Below are 20,341 nucleotides of genomic sequence, written 5' to 3'. Positions count from 1 at the left end.
GGGACATACATACTCCCAGCGGGGGGACATACATACTCCCAGCGGGGGGACATACATACTCCCAGCGGGGGGACATACATACCCCCAGCGGGGGGACATACATACCCCCCACTGGGACATACATACCCCCAGCGGGGGGACATACATACTCCCAGCGGGGGGACATACATACCCCCAGCGGGGGGACATACATACTCCCAGCGGGGGGACATACATACCCCCAGCGGGGGGACATACATACTCCCAGCGGGGACATACATACTCCCAGCGGGGGGGACATACATACCCCCAGCGGGGGGACATACATACTCCCAGCGGGGGGACATACATACCCCCAGCGGGGGGACATACATACTCCCAGCGGGGGGACATACATACTCCCAGCGGGGGGACATACATACCCCCAGCGGGGGGACATACATACCCCCCAGCGGGGGGACATACATACCCCCCAGCGGGGGGACATACATACCCCCAGCGGGGGGACATACATACCCCCAGCGGGGGGACATACATACTCCCAGCGGGGGGACATACATACCCCCAGCGGGGGGACATACATACCCCCAGCGGGGGGACATACATACCCCCAGCGGGGGGACATACATACCCCCAGCGGGGGGACATACATACTCCCAGCGGGGGGACATACATACCCCCAGCGGGGGGACATACATACTCCCAGCGGGGGGACATACATACCCCCAGCGGGGGGACATACATACTCCCAGCGGGGGGACATACATACTCCCAGCGGGGGGACATACATACCCCCAGCGGGGGGACATACATACCCCCAGCGGGGGGACATACATACCCCCAGCGGGGGGACATACATACTCCCAGCGGGGGGGACATACATACCCCCAGCAGGGGGACATACATACCCCCAGCGGGTGGACATACATACTCCCAGCGGGGGGACATACATACCCCCAGCGGGGGGACATACATACTCCCAGTGGGGGGACATACATACTCCCAGCGGGGGGACATACATACTCCCAGCGGGGGGACATACATACCCCCAGCGGGGGGACATACATACCCCCAGCGGGGGGACATACATACTCCCAGCGGGGGGACATACATACTCCCAGCGGGGGGACATACATACCCCCAGCGGGGGGACATACATACTCCCAGCGGGGGGACATACATACTCCCAGCGGGGGGACATACATACCCCCAGCGGGGGGACATACATACTCCCAGTGGGGGGACATACATACCGCCAGCGGGGGCCATATGTATCCATGGCTATGTATGGGAGCCTGTCGCAACAAATGTCTTGTCTATTTTGGTTGTAACAAATGGAAGCTTGTGTGTTTGGCTTTGTAAGCATTTTCTTTTTTTTAGGCTACTCACAATGTAATTTGTGTTTGACTTGGTAGCGTAGGAGTACGGTCAAACATTTACGATCGAACGGGATTAGCCAACAAATGCTGAGGTGTCAAACTGCTTCGCTGTTGTGCGAGGTTCATCATTGTTGTCATCATTTGCCGCATCACGTGATGTGTCAAGGCACCGCAACCAGAATCTCCACCTCTTCACAAAGAGGTGGAGAATGGAAAGAATGGAAGTAAACGGCTGTTTCAGTCACCCATGTGTTAGCCTGCTGCAGTGGGATTTATGGTCTAGAAGGGTGTATTCAAATTTGCCAGTGACTGACGTTACCAAATTTGGAGTGACACCCCTCTGCACTGTAGTTGGTTAGTGAAATACAAGGTTCACTCCCACTCCTATGCCAGATTTCCTGGGTCATTCTCCAAGGCTTTTCTTTTTGTTTTTCTTTTTTTTTACAAAACACCTGCGGTACACATGTGTACCCTAATTGGGTTCATTGGCGTTACAGACAGACAAACAGACAGACAGACCTTTATTGATCCTTCAGTTCAGTTGTCACGGTAGCTTTTGTGTTGACATTACAACAGGATTTGTGTGGTTCTGTTCTGATATACGTTGCATTTGATTAAGGCTATTTGGGAGACACTTGTTTCAGCCATGCTATTTTGTTGTGTCAGTGTGAATATTTGGAGTTTTAGTCTTTCTGCTTGTACAAGGTTGAGGTTTTTTACAACTTTTGTACAAGTACATAAGAGTAAGATTATTTTGTTGTTGTTCCTCACATTGTAGCAGCAATGTCAGCAATGTCTTTGGGAGACGAACAGTTTGTCCGTTGGATCGAACATAATATTCAACAATAGTTCCTCTAGCAGCAGTTATCTCAGGACCACATCCAAGGTTGGAGGAGGTGCAGGTTTACCAGCCACCTACAGTATATAGTGCACAAATATGCAATGGAACGGAATGGTTCAAGTGGTTTTCTTGTGCCTTTAAGATTCATTTCTGATTGTTTTCTCTTTCTTTTTTCTCATTGTTTGAGCGTGTTGTGTATTCTAGGAAGTGGCCAGACACACTCGCTCATGTTACCAGTAGGGGTCAAGTTCTGCTCTCGGAGTAGAACACTATAGTTCTCAAACGTGGGCTCAGGGACCGGACCCTCAAGGGTCCTTGAGGGGAGTTCCAGGGGGTCCTCAAAATCAGTTTAACCACGAAAACCCATCTGTTATTATCAAAAACAAATCGTGAAAGAATGTGAAACATTTGAAATATTTTTTTCTGGTACAAAATATTTTCAGATGGGGGTCCACAGACAAATATAAAAAAAATACATTAATTTATGCTTCTATCATGTCTGTGCTATTAGAGGCAAATTAACTTGTGCCTGTGAACTAAAGTAGTATTTAAAGTAGAACCATCAGTAGTATTTTAGGTACTGGCAAAAGAAAATGTAATAGTAAACACATTTGGAGTTTTGCTAAAGAGCTGATCAAACGTTTAAATCTATGGTGTTCTTTGGTGGATATTAAACTTTACCGAACTCAAACTCAACCATTTTTCTGGTGACAGATACAGCCCTCCTATGAGGTGCTGTGTTTTTTCAATTACTTTTTCATAATGGAAAATGAGCATCAGGGAAAGAAAAGTAATTGAAAAAACACGGTCACCTCACATATTAGGAGGGCAGTATCAGTCACCAGAAAAAAGGACGGGTGTTTTCGATGAACCTAACATGGTTAAAATGGAGTTTGAAGTTACAATGGGTAATTCATTTTGTATAGGAACAGGGCATGGCAGTTAAAATGAATACCAAATATCTAAATACTGTATTGAGCAACTTAAAAGTTTTGTTGAAAGTTAGGTGAAATATCCCGTTAAAAGTTGAGGAAAATTAAGACATTGATGAATACATAATTCATAAAATAAGATACAGAATGGGGTTGAGCACACGCCTGTTCCCCAAAATGACATTGGTGTGTGATTATGAGTTCATGTAATTGTGGGGATATGTCCTGCGTTTCCGGTTAAGTCTAATATCATAATTTTTTTCCACATCGCAAATGAGATGAGTGACTTACAAATGTAAGTCTCATCTCATCTCATTTGCGATGTGGAACGGTGCCAACAAAATGACAATAGATAGGTCTGCACTATCGTTAGATAAAGATTATTGCAATGTGATGCATTTGTATGTGACTTTGTTATGGTCCGAAGGTATAGTATGACAGGAGATACAGACGCCCCTAAGATGTATATATATATATTTATATTTATTATATGTCTTTTTAATTTGTGGACACTGTCCTGAACTCCAAGGCCACTGAGCTTGTCTGCTTGGTTCTGACTGCATCCTACAAAAGCCCTGGCTACATCATGCATGTCATCCACTCACATCATTGGTTCTCAAAGTGGGGACCCCCCAGGGGTCCGTGGGGGGGTTCCAGGGGGTCCCCAGTAAAAGTATGGTAGTTAATGTAGCAACAGAAGTAATTTGAACTGTACAAAAATAATCAGAGAAATACAAGCTTGTATATCTGCTATATTTTTGAAAAATATTGAAAATGTTTGGAAACCTTTTAATAATTTTTGTCTTCTCTTCTGGCACAAAACATTTTCAGATGGGGATCCGCAGCCAAATACATAACTATTTTGGGTTTCTTGGCACGAAAGCGTTTGAGAACCACTGACATATACCACTGATGAACTGCCTGACATGCTCCACAACATCCTCTTCTGTTATTTCTTGGATTGATTGTTTGTTAATTAATTTCCCTTTATTCCGTATTTTCACGGTCTCTGAGCGTAGTTGTAACACCTCTGTTTGTCTGTGTTGTCATTGTCTCTCCACAACATTTTCTCCGTTTTTGTGGCCCACTGGCGTATTGCACAAAATGGCCCCCAAATAATGCGACGGTAGAATCTGTTCTCCTATATGACAGTGAATGCTGGACCCTGAAGCCAATTCAGCAGACGGGTGCTACACCAGAATATTACGTGTAGTGCTCAACATCAGCAAGAGCACACATGTTACCAATGAGAATCTGTATGCTGGAATATTCAGGAGCTGCCAGCCAGCAAACTGGTGCTGTGGGAACCAACACATGGGCACCGGTCACGAGGACGTCCCATACTAACATATGTGGATGTACTCAAGAAAGATGCAGGAGCGCAAAACACCAACGAACTGGCCGGATGTATGAAGTACCGGGATGACAGGAAGCAACGATGGAAGGCTCGTCTGAGGACGACCTAGAAAGAGAGAGAGAGAGAGAGAGAGAGACCACAAATAATTATTATGTGTGGCCCACTTACATTACCGTAATACTCTTGTGGTTTTCCAATTCAATGATAATATAGTTATCATTGAAGGTTAAAACCTTAAAAATGTATTTTCATTGTGATACCGCTAAATGTCAACGTAAAGTACTCCATTTAGTTCAATTGATCCAAGCTGGAACACAATCAATTGATTGATCATTCAAATAAAAGGAACGCTTTCATGATTTTCAAGTGGGTCCTGAATTATAACATAACAGAGTGATTCTCTGTCCTGAAAACCCTTTAAGGTGCGTTCAGATGGATGGTTAGAGCGGCGCGATTGCATACAACGGGCGCAGCGTGACCTGACGCTGCACAGGGACAAACCAAAAACGGGACAAACCGAGGCGAATATATATAGCCCTATATATATTCAGGTCTGAACGCAGCTTTAGACACACATTAACACTTTATAGACACATATTGCCACTCTATAGTTCTACAGATAAACATAAACACATTAGACTTTAGTTACTAACTAAGATTGTTGTGTATCCAGCCCTGTAATGAAAGTTGAACATGAAATGTCGCAATTATTTAACCATATCTCTAAATTGGGTGCTGAGGGGGAAATCTGTGAGCATAAATGGAACTTTTTTTTAATTTGATAGTTTATAGTCTTTATAAGTCACATTATTTTGAACTATGCCGCAATATAGCAGAAAACCCAAACTCCCTGACATTTCCTTTCTTTTCTGTCAAACATTTTATTTCCATGTTTTTATTTTCCCTTTTACTTTTACTTTACTGTCTGGAAAAGTGGAAGCCTGCATAAATAAGAATTTCACCTCGCTTTTTTTGTTGTGACAATAAAATGTGATTTGGGTTGATTTGATTTGGAACTGGCTCGACAACTTTAAACAACATCTCTCTCTCTCTGTCTCTCTCTCTCTCTCTCTCTCTCTCTGCTTCTCTCTCCGTCTTTCTCTCATCCTCAGTCACCTAAGTCTGCCTTCATAAGTGCAGCCACCAAGGCCCGTCTGCGAACAAACCCGCCCAAAGTGCGCTTTTCCGAGCAAGTGTCCATCAGCGACCCGGACTCAGTAAGTTTTTCTTTGCTGATATATTGGCCATTATCATGCAGCTGCATGATACGTAGTTGTCAAAATATTGTATTGCTGCGTGAGCTTGTAGATCGGCTATTTTATTTTGTACTTAAGTACAATATTGAGGTATACTTTTACTTTACTGGAGTATTTGCAATTTTCAATACTTTTACTTCTACTCCACTACATGTGTGTGTATTCCTTCAACCTGACATTCCCATTTAATTTGCCTATTTATAATTTCCATAGTCTACATGCCCTTACTTGGAAATGGAAATGGAAGCTACAGTATATTACAGTATACTCATAAAAGTAAAACATCCAACTATATGCTCTCATATTATGTGCATTCATTTAGAGCCATCTACACCACTTCTGCCCAGTGCCCACACAACACAGGCACAGCTAATTAGTCTTTTATTATTATTATTATTGACAAACAGTTGCTTTATGTTATGTAGCCTAAGCCAGTTGCTAGCTCTGACCCTGGCTGAGATGTCTCGAGTTGGTCCCGCCCACGTCAGTAGGTTGTGTCGGTTTAATGTCGAATTATTACCATCTGAACATTGTATGAAAAACCTGAAGGCAGTCGTGGTAATCTACGTGTGTCTGTTGCCCCCGGGCTGAAAAAACACATCCATTCATTTCTTCACGCCGTTGTAACAACAGACACACACAGGTTACTGCTCCTACCGTTACATTTTTAATACGATGTTCAGAAGTGATCGTAAAGAGAAGAGAAAATAAATCCTGCAGCTAAAGGGTGGGGGTGTCACAGACAGACAAAGCGAAATGACGTGCAGTCAAACCGATACTGTTCACCCGCGAGGTGCTGCCTGCTGCTTTCTGGGCATTAATGACAATCGATAAAGAACACCCTCTCATGTAATATTGCTTATTTCATCCATTGATCGCGCCTGCTGTCAAATGGCAATGTGTCAAAATCAAATGACTGACAGGCTGCTGTCGCGGCGTCGCCTGTCACAGTTTGGTACAGACTCAGAATGCACACGTGGCAGCTCCGCCCACAGAGGTTGTCGTATTTAAAGATATATATAATGAGGGGGAGGTGCGTAGGTGCGTGCGATAGTTATACATTACACTATCAGTCTTTATTTCATTGGCCCGTTTCACTGTCAAGGGTTCAGCCTCCAGGAAGAAACCCTAAATACAAAGGGAATTTACCATTGCACATAAAAACGAATGAACGAATGTCTAATGAACACATGAAAAACTGGAAAAACGTCTCGCGATTTCGTCCATTCATCTTCAACTGCTTATTCGTAGTCGGGTCTCGCTATATCCATTTCATCTTAATCAAGGCAATGAAAAGCACAGTTTAGGACATGTTAAGGATGGCATAAATAACACAATTAACTGGTGTAGATAGTATATATCGAAGCTAGCAGTAGCATTGCATATCGAGACTAGTCACTGACGTGCCGTGCTGTGCTGCATGGTTAAGGTGCAGCCAACTTCCGGCCCCCTGAGCTCCCACAGACTACTGCCACCTTATTTCATGCGATCTGATCTGACAATGTGCCGTCGGCCTGACAAATGTGCTGAACTAAATCTTTTTTTTTTTTGTTCGCCTGACTGACTGTTGTAATCTGAAGTAGAATCTGTTTGGTGTAAGGCTTTATTCATGCTGTGTTGTGATAAAAAAAAACCTGCTGGGTAAGATGTGTTCTAGCTGATAACACAAGCCTAATAATAACAGAAACCTCATCATTAAAAAGGGAATCATTCAGGGCACAACTTTGACATGTTCTTGTAATCTTGATGTGAGGGGGGTTTGAACAAAGATCCACAGGTGACAGATGGGAAAACGGATCAAAGCACTGTCTGCAGCACGGCTCTTTAATGGTGTAATTTTTCATTCCTCCTCACGTGTTTGCGCAGCCCAGAGTATAATATTGAATATTTTCTTCTTTGTACTAGTGAAAATAGCTCTGTAGCTTTTGGTTAAATTGTGGAAATAGCTCAATAGATCGATGGTTCTCAACCTTTTTAGGACCACAGTTTATTATTAGTGATGCACCGAATATTCGGCCACAGAATATATTTTCGCCTTAAGGTCGAAAAATATCACCGAATAGTCAAAACACCGGGGTTACCTATACGTAGCCTAATGTTTTGTTGTGATGACGTGATCAAAATACAGCTACAAGCACGGCGCGTCGCACACACATGCCTGGCTGGCAAAACACGTATCAACAGATCAACCATGTTGTAGCCAGTTGATATAAGGTATATCGGTTTTCGGCCAACTGTTTCCGATATTTATGTATTCAGTTTTGGCCAAGAATTATCCTTTCGGTGCATCCCTATTTACTATGCATTATGGGCCACCCATGGACCCACATGATATAATTGTATACTCTCAGGGCTTTACTAGAGCATACTGCAGTGGCGTTTCCAGGAATTAAATTTTGGGCAGGCAAGATGTATTAATTGTTGTCTGCCCGCGCACAATCGTAGCACTAAAGGTTTTCAAAGAGATATATCTGCCAGACGAGTAGGATACAAAGGCTGAAAGGCATGCATTTACATTCCAATGGGTGATTGAGGGTCGCGCTCTACCGCAACGGCCAATCAGCTGTCCACTAATATATAGTTCTCAGGTCTTGTTTTTGTCCTCTTTTTTTTCTCATTGTATGGATTTTGGCCAGGCAGAAAATGGATTTGGACGCCTGTCCTCGCCTTATTGTAGATAGGCCTCTGGCATACTGTACAAATGGAACCAAATGGACCTGTACAGGTCCATTTGGTTCCATTTGTACACTCTCAGTGTTACAGATCCATATGTTGGTTGGTCCCCCATGTTGAGAAACAGTACTGCCAACAAAGAGACACAGTGTGGCTATTTGTCATTGTCATTTTTGTTCCCCTCCCGCCTTATATTTTGGTGCAACCCAGACGACTAGCATTTTAATAGAAGATGAGAAGCAATGGCTCATCGTCATGTACCTGCTAAGCCCTGGATTCATCCAGCATGTCATTATTGCTACCCATGGAAGTCCGAGCCTTCCAGGCAAGCTACCTGTCAATACGGAACACAACCAGCAATCAATATCACACGTGTTGCTAATGCCCTAGATCTCAACGGGATCAACCCGGTGTAGTGTTTACAGTGATATACTGTAAAGTACTGTTCTGCTTCAATAGAAGTAGCAATACCACAACGAAACATTTTCTCTGTTACAAGTAAAAGGCCTGTGTTCAACATTTTGACTTGAGTAAAAATCTAAATCTGCAAAGTTAACTAGCCTATAGTAACTAAAACTGTCAAGTAATTGCAATACTAATAATTGAAATACTCAAGTAAAGTGAAAGTACCTGCTACTTAGTTACCTCCCACTACTGCCCTGTGTGAGGGTTTGATTATAGAGGAGGGGGACTGGTCCCTTTTCGTCAAGACACCACACCACACCAGCTCAATTAATATTTAGAGTAACGAGTGGGGGGTGGACTAATTCCTCCTCCTCCTGCCCTGATTCCGTCTCGTAGTTGTAACTCTCATTGATCAGAGGGTCTGAAGCAAAAGACACGTGGCACAGCATGGGGCAGAGACGATAATGGTGTCAACTGCACCCAGACCACAGTTTAATCACAGCTATCCTTCCCCTGCTGCCGACTACTATCGATCTGGACGAAGACCTTCTTATCAGCATGGGCCACCTAACCCGCGCACGGACCATTATCGACATGGCAGCAGAGAGAGAGACAGACAGACAGACAGAGAGATTCTCATAACACACCATTTCACCGCGTGTCACAAATCGGCTCCATCTCAACCCTCAGCCTGTGCGCTCGCCGGGCTGATGGCGTTGGCTGGTAATGGGAAATAGATAGACTCTGTTAGTGGTGTATCTTCTCTGTGTCGGGCCGGCTGAATGCTAAGTCACCAGGAAAACGCACAGTGCTCTGTGTCAACCTAAGGTCCATTTGACAAGACCTGTCCTTGCATGCCTATCGTTCGATAAAATGGTGACTGAACTGTAAATGGTGCATTGGAAATTAAGTGTCTTTATCCAAAGCACTTTAAAATGTGCATTACATTCACACCATGTGGAAACCATGGAAGGCACCAACCTGCTCATCAGGAGCAGTTAGTGGTTCAGTGTCTGGCTCATGACACAATAACGCATGGAGAGCCGTAAATCGAACAGAACAATAACCATATTTGAACTGGCGACCCCCACCCTGAAAAGCACTTGGAAATGCAGACAAATATCATGAAAACGGACCTACAAGCTTACCTTTGGGTCTTTCTTATATAATTTGTCAATTTTTTTCTTTCACTGCCATAACTAATGACAAGTTACGCTCCACAGTGTAACACAGCAATGTGTGTCCCTGGCTGCCTGGGTCTGTCCCAGTGTCTGTCCGTCCGAGTACGGAAATAGCGTCCACTGTAGTACAGCCTAACACACACACACACACACACACACACACACACACACACACACACACACACACACACACACACACACACACACACACACATAAACACACATAAACAACACAGGCCAGGGAGGAGGGCTTGTACAGTACAGTACAGTACAGTACAGTACAGTACAGTACAGTACAGTACAGTACAGTACAGTACAGTACAGTACAGTACAGTACAGTACTACAGCACAAGTACAGTACAGCACCACTCGGTTCAGACTGATTTTTCCCCCCAAATTATAGCTGTCGTAAAAAGGCGAACTAGCGTAAAACCCGGGATTCCAATCGTGGTCAGCCCGTGTAGTGTAATGTAGGAGACCAAACATCTAGCACTGAGAGGAAATGTGTCCTTTGATAGGAGAGATACTATGAGCTTCAGGCAGGGCTACCTGCTTTCAGCATTGGTGCACCTGATTCTTGGAATCTCTTGCAACAAGAACTTAAACTGGAATGGCTTATACTGTAGCATCAATTGGCTATTTTAGGAACTTACTTAACTTATTGTTTTTCTTTGTTGGTCTTGTGTTGTTGTATCATTGTTGTTTATACAGTATGTAATCTTGGCATCATTGTAAATGAGGGTCTCCCTCAATAATAAAATAATAATAATAATAAAACTTTATTTGTATAGCACCTTTCATGACATGAAATGCAGCTCAATGTGCTTTACAGAACAATGGAGAATAAAAGAAAAGCAAGGCAACGACATTAAAAAACAAGCAGTAATGCAATACAGTGAGGGCATGAATAAAAATAAAAAAAAAGATCAATTAAAAGCAATGTTTTAGAAGTGGGTCTTGAGCTGAGCTTTAAAAATGTCTACAGAGGCTGCCTGACGAAGGTACAGTGGGAGCTTGTTCCATGCCGACGGCCCGTAGAAGCAAAAAGCTGCTTCCCCGTATTTTTTTGTTGCCATTTATTTTGGCAAAGCGAGCAGGCCAGCAGTGGAAGACCTTAGGGGGCGGTTTGGGACATATTTAGGCAGGCAGTCATGTAGGTAGGATGGTGCGAGACCATTGAGAGCTTTATAGACAAGTAAAATAAATTTAAAATCAATCCTAAAAACAACCGGAAGCCAGTGCAGTGATGCCAAAACCGGAGTAATATGTTCTCTCATATTATTTCTAGTTAAAACTCTGGCTGCTGCATTTTGGACAAGTTGTAATCTGTCAGTTGTTTTCTTAGGCAGTCCTGAAAAAAGTGCATTACAGTAGTCAAGCCGAGAAAAAACAAAGGCAAGAAAAAAGGCAATCTTGGTAACATGATTAATGTGTGAATTAAACAATGATCTCTCAGAGAATTCAAATATAGGTAAATGAATATTGTATTAACATACTCTACCATACAGATGTACTAGTGATATTGTATTAACATACTTTACCATACAGATGTACTAGTGATATTGTATTAACATACTCTACCATACAGATGTGCTAGTTATATTGTCTTAACATACTCTACCATATACAGATGTACTACTAGTTACATTGCATTAGCATACCTTAACCCTGTCCACATGACCCGTGGCGTGGTTTAAATCCTCTGAGAAATCATCTCAATAATTGTTCAATAATGTATATATTATCAATGATTTATCAATGATTTACCCCTCCCCCCTAGAATTTACTATTCTATATCCTATGAATAATTCATTCATTGATCTGAGTCTGGGAATCAGAATGTCACTGCATGGTTCACAACCTCTAAGTGTCCCTGAGCAAGCACTTGACCTTGTAAGTGCTCGCTGGGCGCTGCCCCCGTTGCGCTCAATGAGTTGTGGATTGCAGCTTTAGAGGGCTATTTCACCGTGAAACACTTTACCTCAGGCTTTTGTGTTCCCCCGGGCCCAGCCCAGACAGGTCTGAAGTTGTTTGATGTTTATTTAAAAGGTAGCCTCCTCACGTCATCATTCACAAATTAGGTTCTGAATGTCCTTTTTCAAATTGTCCCGAAGAAAGACATTGACCTTTTTCTGGCTTGTTCTCTCACACACACACACGCACGCACACACGCACGTACACACACACACACACACACACACACACACACACACACACACACACACACACATACACACGCCATTTGTCAAAACACTGCTGACAGAAGGGCTGTCGTTCTTACTGTGTTGTCTCACCTCTCCATCTCTTTCAGACAATGCTCAAGGACGATTCCTTGCTGCTCATACCAAATGTGTTGAAGGTGTTCCTAGAGAATGGACAGATCAAGTCCTTCACGTTTGACAGCCGAACCACTGTTAGGGTACGTATTCGCCCTGTTAAAGGTATATCCACCCTTTTAAGGGTACGTATTCACCCTGTTAAGGGGAGAACTGTATTCACTCCTGTAGTCAACATTGTACTTGAGTACCAAGGTATTGACAGTGTTCAGTGCTCATTATGCAGAATGTCCCATTTCAGAAGTTGTTTTTTCCAAGGGTGTCAATTAATCTTTCAAAAAGTAGCAGATCTAAAAGAACGTCCTTCTTAATGACATACTGTACAACAATGCAGAGCGCAGACAGAGGAGTCATTACTGCATGTGACTCTCCTCCTCCTAGACTCATTAACTTCACTCTATTAGATTTCAGAAATCTTTCCTCTGCAGAAATGGAGCAGGCCTTTAAAGAGAGCCTGTCAGCCTAATACAATAGAATTACAGTACAATACTGTCACTATCGGGTGGAAACCTTGTATGTCCGCAACAGTTACTTTTCAGGACATGAAGAAAAAAAGAACCTGTCTTCCAATGAATCCAATGCAGTTATTATTTAAAAATAGAAAAATAGAAGGGCTACTGGAATCAGTCAGTGGCTCTTATAGATGGGTGCTCTTTGGTGATACAGGTAGGATCATAGACATACATGTTTGTTTGTTTTCTCCAAAGTTAATTCCCAGAAGGTGTAAAATGCAGACTTGCAAAGAAAATAAGAATATGAATATGATGTATTTTATGAGCAATTATTTGTAGTTATGACTTAGTCACAAGCTGTTACTTATTCAATATTTCTAAAACCCCCAGACATTCAATCACTTTCACTTAAAATATATTTCCTCTCTGTCAGGTATAGAAACAAATTATGTCTGAAATTGTTACTTTTCAGGATTCAAATTCATAAACAGCACTTTTGATACCTTAGTGTTACGCTGTAGTACGATTAAGTATGGCATTAATTTATGAAAAAAGCACAAAAAGTTAAAACATGGATATACAGTAAGAGGTTTCTGCCTGACAGAGACGATAATATTGTTCACTAGCAAAAATAGCAGATCTACAAAGTCACATTTTGAGCTTGTAGATCAGCTATTTTTGGCTGTATTGTCTGATGATGTGGTATGTATTGACGAAGTATGAAGATACAAGGTTTTCCACCCAACAGCAACGATATGTAATACAGCTCAATAAAACATTGGCAGGGCTTAAATGGCACAGCATGCAGGATGCCTGGGCAGATATTTACAGAGTAATGTATGCCGTGCATGCTGTTCGTCGATGGCGAGGAAGCCACAGCTAAAATCCATAGCATTGTGTGTCACCCGCTATTGATTGGGCCTAGTTGGTCTCCCCAAGCGGATTCATTTAATGTGAAGCCTGTTGGTCGATATGGGTAAAACTAAACGAAAGTAAAGGGACGGAGGTATGTGACTTCTAGACAGTGAGCTAAACACATTTTTTGAGTGGTGCAACCACTCCCTTATGGAGCTATGTGTGTGGGTAGCTGGCTGGCTGGGTGCCTGGCTGCGTATTAGCACGAAAACAGCATGGTTGTTTTTCACCACCTGTGCGCAACCTAATGCACACAAAAACACACACGTCGTACGTATTAACTATTATGGGGGTGCCAGTACAGTACAGTGACAGTACAGTACTGTACAGTAGAGGGTACAATAGAGGGACCACCACACGGTAACTCTGTCATTTCTCAACCGTTTTGGACGCAGGTTTTTTTTTAATACATGACAAACTTGTGAAATGGGACAAACCCATGTAATGAGTAGGCCTCTTTTGGTACGTTAAGTATATTTTGATGCTAATACTAGCTCTTACCTCAAAATGTTTAATACCAGACGTTTACATACTTGACTATTGTGGTATTGATACTCTTACTCAAGTAATAAATGTCTACTTCTTCCACCACATGGACCAAATATTTCCAAAGATGAATTGCAGCATCTGCAATTCAGAAAGTGCAGTAGATCATATTGTGATATTTTTACAATCTTTTGATGAATTGTTCAACCCTTGTTCAGGCTGTTTCTGTACCTTTACAGCTGTGACACCATGTTAATGCTTGTGTTGTTTGGATAAACTATTAAAAGCATATGTTGTTTTTTTCACGTCAAGGACCCCAGAGTATTATTTTTTTTAGTTTGAAGATTGTTTTAAAAGTAGTTAAACTGATATTGATGCTGAGTGCATGTGTTCGTTTTAACCTGCCACAGGTTAGTTTTAACCTGCTACGCATGTCGGGAGCCAGTCAGTCAGTCAATCAGTCAGTCAATCAATCAATCAATCAATCAATCAATCAATCAATCAAAAAAACAAAAGCTGTGTTCAGCTGACACTATATAGAAGAGTGTCTGTCACTGTATTATCTCTGAACCTCAAACACATTTTGACGTTTGGGATAATTTCAAAATCCTATACAGTCTCAGCCAGCCATAGCCTGACACTCAGGCTATGGCTATCGCCGTATAGTAGCAAGGAGTGTGTGCGCGCGCGCACACACACACACACACACACACACACACAATATCCTCTTATTGGCCTTGCAGAAATAGGATATAGGAGAAGCCCCACAGTTAAATCCTGAGTGATCATTTAAGTTAAGGACCTAAATTAAGGCTGATTACTTCACCGTGCGTGTACTCAGAGTTGTGCGTTGTGTAGTGATTTGTGTGTTTACACTGTGTATTGTGGACACTTTTATTTTGTCCGCTGCTCCTCCCCCCCCCCCCCCCATGGGAGCACTGCGGTAGATGACAAGTTCATTGTTCTCTATAAAGCCACTCAAATTAAAATACCCACAGAACAATAAAAGCACGTGGCGTAGAGCGCTGTAAGTGCTGTCCCCACAACTCCATCACACAGTTTTCTGTCCACCCCACAACAGATAAATATGATTGGTGGAACACAGTATATCCTGATCTGCCATGACGAAAGAAAATGCCATCTATTCAACCACCTCTCTCTCTCTCTCTCTCTCTCTCTCTCTCCCTCCCTCCCTCCAGGATGTAATATCCTCTCTGCAGGATCGTCTGTCTCTGCGTTACATAGAGCATTTCTCCCTGGTCCTGGAGGCCGGCGGCCTGGAACACGACCAGAGATTACATCTACTGCAGGACAACCAGCCTCTGTCGCATGTAAACACACACACACACACACACACACACATTATGTCAGTAATTTATGAAAAACATAAAAAGTTCAAATATGGTGCTTGTAGATCTGCTACTTTCTTTGCTGCGTAATTCAATTTCAGACACCTCCAGTTAAAAATGTTCCTCTGCGACATTGGCTGACAGTGAAACAGGTTGTTTCGATGAAGCAATCTGCTTGGTTGAAACAGCCTTCTAGCCGTGCTTCACACCAGCATCATGGAACGGCTAATCAAAACAAAGAATTCAGCTGCTCTGTACTCCCAGAGCGCAGCATACTCGATGGCTAAGCTAGCTAGTTTCTTGGGACATTTGTGGTCATAGTGGCTACATCTGTTTCAAGGGTAACTGTTGTATAATTGCAATATTACACTCGAGGGGGTGGTTTAACGTCATTAATGCACTTCTGCGTTGCTGTGCAGCATCGCAGGCGTGCATTAATGACGTTAAACCACCCCCTCGAGTGTAATATTGCTTAAATGTACATGCTTGCAGTGTGGCACGAATGCCGCGCTGTGAGCCAAGAGCTTGTATATCTGCTATTTTTTTATGGGATCTAATTCCTTTTTCCCAACTTGACAAAGCCTAGACGGCCGGAACGTTAAAATAAAGAGAGGACGGGGAGAAAAAAAAACTATGGGGATGTGCATATCATATTCCTTCTTTGCATCTAATTCTGATTCACATTAGTTCAAAAACGTGGCTTTGCGTGCAATTAGGGTTAGCGACAGCGTTTGTAATGGGGCGAGTCGGACCAACGCATAGTTAAAAGTAAACGCGACAATATCACAATGTAGAAATACTCTGTTACAAGTAAAAGTATTTTACTTTAGTCAAAGTACAAAAGTATTGGCATAAGATAACACAGCGCCAAAGTAAAAGTACTCAGTCATTATGCAGAATGGCCCATTTCCTAATTATTGGATTGTAATTAGTAACCACCAATGGGTGTTGGTATAAGAAGGTGGGGAAGGGCCTGGGCCGTGGCTCAGCGGTCCAGGCACCTTGGCTGGTAATCCTGTCTGGCAGTGTGCCGCGGGTTCGACTCCCGATCCCGACGGCCTTTACTGCATGTCATCCCCTCATCTCTCTCCCCATTTCCTGTCAGCCTACTGTCTGTCCCTCCATAAAAAATAAAGGCGAAAGCCACAAAAAATGCATTTAAGAATGTAATCACTGAATGTGCTGCTGGGTGGCTTTAACCTTTAATAATACATCATCATGTATCCGTCCATGTATATTTTGTATTAATATTCTAAATCTCTGAGATGTAGTGGAATAGGAAGGAAACAAAAGTGTTCAGTGGTTCTCCTCTTTTTAGCTTTTACCCGACTACAAAATGCTTAGAAAACTGACTGCAAGAAAATGTTGCTTCACACCTGTCAGCCTGTGATCTGTGACGAGGCCAAGTGATTGTGACTGTGAAGGTGGTCTCATGCTGTGTGTCTCCCAGTAGAGTCACGAAGATGCAAGGTACAGCTTAGAAGGCGTCTCTTCCGGGTTTTTAAACAGCTGCTGGTGGATGGAAAATGAAGCTCATGCTACTTGCAGTGTCGGCAAAGCGTTTCTGGTTTACCTTACTGTGTGGGAGTATCGTCAGGTGGTTGTGATTGTGATGGTGTTCTCATGCTTTGTGTCTCAGGTCGTGCACAGAACCTACTTCCAGGGGATGAAGTGTCTGTTCCGCATCTGCTTCTTCCCCAAGGACCCGGCAGACCTGCTGAGACGGGACCCCGCTGCATTCGAGTACCTTTATATCCAGGTAATAAGAAAACACTGGCTTACAGGCACTGAGTGTTAATAGGTTTTGCGAGAGAAATAAGCAACCACGTCTATCAAAACAAGCCCAAAAGAATGAGCACTTTAAACCGATATGCATCAGCTAATTTAAATCTATAAGCTTGGCAGATTGTATATCTGCTATTTTCAAAAAGTTCTTGAAAAGAATATATTTGAATGGGGGTATGTGGAGAACATTTAAAGTGGGGGTGAAATGGCTTTTATTTTGTAGTTTCACTCTGAAACGGAAGCCTCTGTGTTTCTGAACCAATCAGAGCATTGCATCCCTTCAAGCTATGTACGTTAGCTACATCCGTATAGTCTCTTTGTCACAAGTTAAAGTCTGAGGGACAAACGGTGGATCTCAGCATGTGTGGCTTATTTCTAACCTATAATGTTTTCAGATACATATTTTAGCGTGCTGATTAAGTTTAAATTGAGTAATACACTGTCTGGATGTCTGAGTGTCTGAGTAGTTCTGTAATCAAAACAGCTGTGTTTGGAGGAACATGCAGTAATGGGAAGAAAACAGGTGAATGAAATTAAGATTCTTTCAGGTCATTTTATGGACTTTTGACATACAAATAAAATACACAAAAATGGAAATTCCCCATTTGCCATCTACCATTCTACCATCTACCAGCATACCATTAGATGCCCATATGATGACCACGGATATGCTCTAAAAGTGTGTGCGAGATTTATCATTTCCCTACGTCTTATTTTGGGCGTTTGTTGTTTTTTTTTTAATGAAGAAAAAAAAGGAAGCAAGCCCAAATAACTACACTTTAAAAACAAGCCCAAAAAAGCTATGTATAGAAAAACAAGCCCAAAGTAAACACTGCTTACAGGCAGATGTGAGGTGTACCTTTGTATCGTTGCAGTGTCAGTTGGTCCAAAACCCTCACTTTATAGGAAACGGAAAGAGTTCTGTGTTCCACAAATGTAGTTATTATTTAGTAACAACTTAGCTGTTAATACTATTCTTTGGCTCAACATGAATACTGTAAAACACACAGACAGACTTACCGGTAACCACTTTAAAAATCAAACCCGTCTGAACTGAGTGGTGTTAAAAAATAACAAAAAAGAATAGCGGTAAGCTCACAAGCATGTTCACAAGTAGCTGAAAACTGTCAGTAGTAGCTCTAAGCTCACAGGTACAGTATCTGATCTACAGTACAAGCTCACAATGCGTCACGATGCATTGCGTCTTGAGCTTGTAGATCAAAAGTAGCTTGTAGAGCAAAGGTTTCGATTTTTGCAGTGGAAGTTTGTAGTTACAAGATGAAAATAAAAGAAAAAAGTTGAAATATGTCCAACTATAGAGGTGAAGTTCACTGGTTGCCAATCCAGGCAGATGTGAGGTGCAATCAGCCCTCATGTTGATGCTGAAGGAGAGCAATCTGCTGCCGGAGGAGAAAATGACGCCAACAGGGACACAATCAGAGACATATCACAAGCTGTTCCGACTTCCAACTCAATGAAATCATGTTTCCGAGAGTGATGCAAATACGTAGAGTTTCCCATGACCGTATCTAAACCCAAAAATACAATGTGTTCATAATAGGGCTGGGTATCGAAATGCGGTTGCAAGTAGGAACTGAATCAGAATGAGAGTTATTTGTCACGTCACAGGTTCATCACAGCTCCATCATTTTGTTGTTTTCCAGGAAAGAAAGACACAAATCTAATCTACATAATACTATATAGCAATAGTATATATACATGATTGAGGTTTGACATACAAGAGTGGCAACGCATCGGTGCAGGATCCACATAGCATAAGGTATGACATGTGGTTTGACATGTAAGGTGCAAAAGGTAGCAGCACAACGGCAGGTCCACATAAGAAAGTATACAGCCACATCAGGCAAAAAGATAACAATCCACATGGTAGATCCACAAAGAAAAAGTAGTCCACACCTTATAGAGGAACAATCCACCCAAAGGAGGTAATCCTAATCCAACATTCCGACAAAACAGTGTTCCAGTGTGGCAGGCCAGCCTGGTGACAGGCGATGTTCAACAGTCCATACTGCCAGGTGCCATGTACCCATAGAAATGAAGGAATGGGAATCGGTACAATCCTAATCATTTTAAAAGTTCTGGTGGGTTGCCTTTGAGTAAAGATTGCTTTAACTGCTATTGCTTTCCATTGTGTTGTTGAATAAACATACCAGAGGTTATTCATTACATTTCTTTTTCTTTAATATATATAACTTTATTTATTGGATTTTCAATTTTGATAGACAAACAACCCCACATATACCCCACCCTCCCTGGTTCCCTCACAAAAGAAGACGACAACAACACAAGCAACAATAATAAAACCATAAACCACGATAATAAAAAACGGGTAATAAAGGATATAAATAATAAATGAATAAAATAATAAATAATAAAATAAAATAAATACAATAAAAATTGCATTTTACTAAGGGGCTACACAGTGAACCAACCAGACTCTAACCTTGACAAGCAAAAATGAAAAACTTTTAAAGAGTTAAGAGTGTACATCGTTTCTAGAAATCAAGGGAAACAGAAAAATGACAGTAGGAAAACACTTATAACAGCTAGGATACAGCATCAAAAGATAGTGAAAGGGTGAATTCAATGAAAGGGGACCAAGCCTTTACAAATTTCTGGCGAGATTTGTACCTGTTGTATCTGAGCTTCTCCAATGTACTATAAAGGATAGAACATCCTTGACCCAACTTGTGAATGTTGGAATTCATTCATTACATTTCTTGACAATTACTGATGTAAAAGTAGTTGACAGGGATGATTGCAATAAAAACTATATTCTTACAATAACTGCTATGTACCCCGCAGAGTCGCAACGATGTTATCAAGGACCGATTCGGCGTGGACTGGAAGTCTGACGTCACGCTGCGATTGGCTGCGCTTCATATCTACATCACTGTGTCCTCAGCCCGGCCCAATCAGAAGATCTCCCTCAAACACGTGGAGTAAGTCTTCCCCGCCTCCAAGTTTAAAGGAGCCTTCAAATTAACCTCACAG

The 20,341-nt window shown here is 42.3% G+C and overlaps 1 protein-coding gene across 1 annotated transcript in view; it reads left to right on the top strand.

The window, feature by feature from the left end:
- The window catches only part of frmpd3 (FERM and PDZ domain containing 3), a 181,610-nt gene that overhangs the window by 131,822 nt on the left and 29,447 nt on the right, over positions 1-20,341 (top strand). The window contains exons 8-12 of the mRNA XM_080773906.1: positions 5,601-5,705; positions 12,315-12,422; positions 15,392-15,523; positions 17,181-17,300; positions 20,153-20,289. Coding sequence (XP_080630032.1) covers positions 5,601-5,705; positions 12,315-12,422; positions 15,392-15,523; positions 17,181-17,300; positions 20,153-20,289 — 602 coding nt within the window. The remainder of the gene's footprint in view (positions 1-5,600; positions 5,706-12,314; positions 12,423-15,391; positions 15,524-17,180; positions 17,301-20,152; positions 20,290-20,341) is intronic.

Source organism: Protomyctophum bolini (assembly GCF_963924005.1).
Source record: "Protomyctophum bolini genome assembly, chromosome: 10".
NCBI classification, from domain to species: Eukaryota; Metazoa; Chordata; class Actinopteri; order Myctophiformes; family Myctophidae; genus Protomyctophum; species Protomyctophum bolini.
This window is presented reverse-complemented; position numbering and strand designations above follow the sequence as displayed.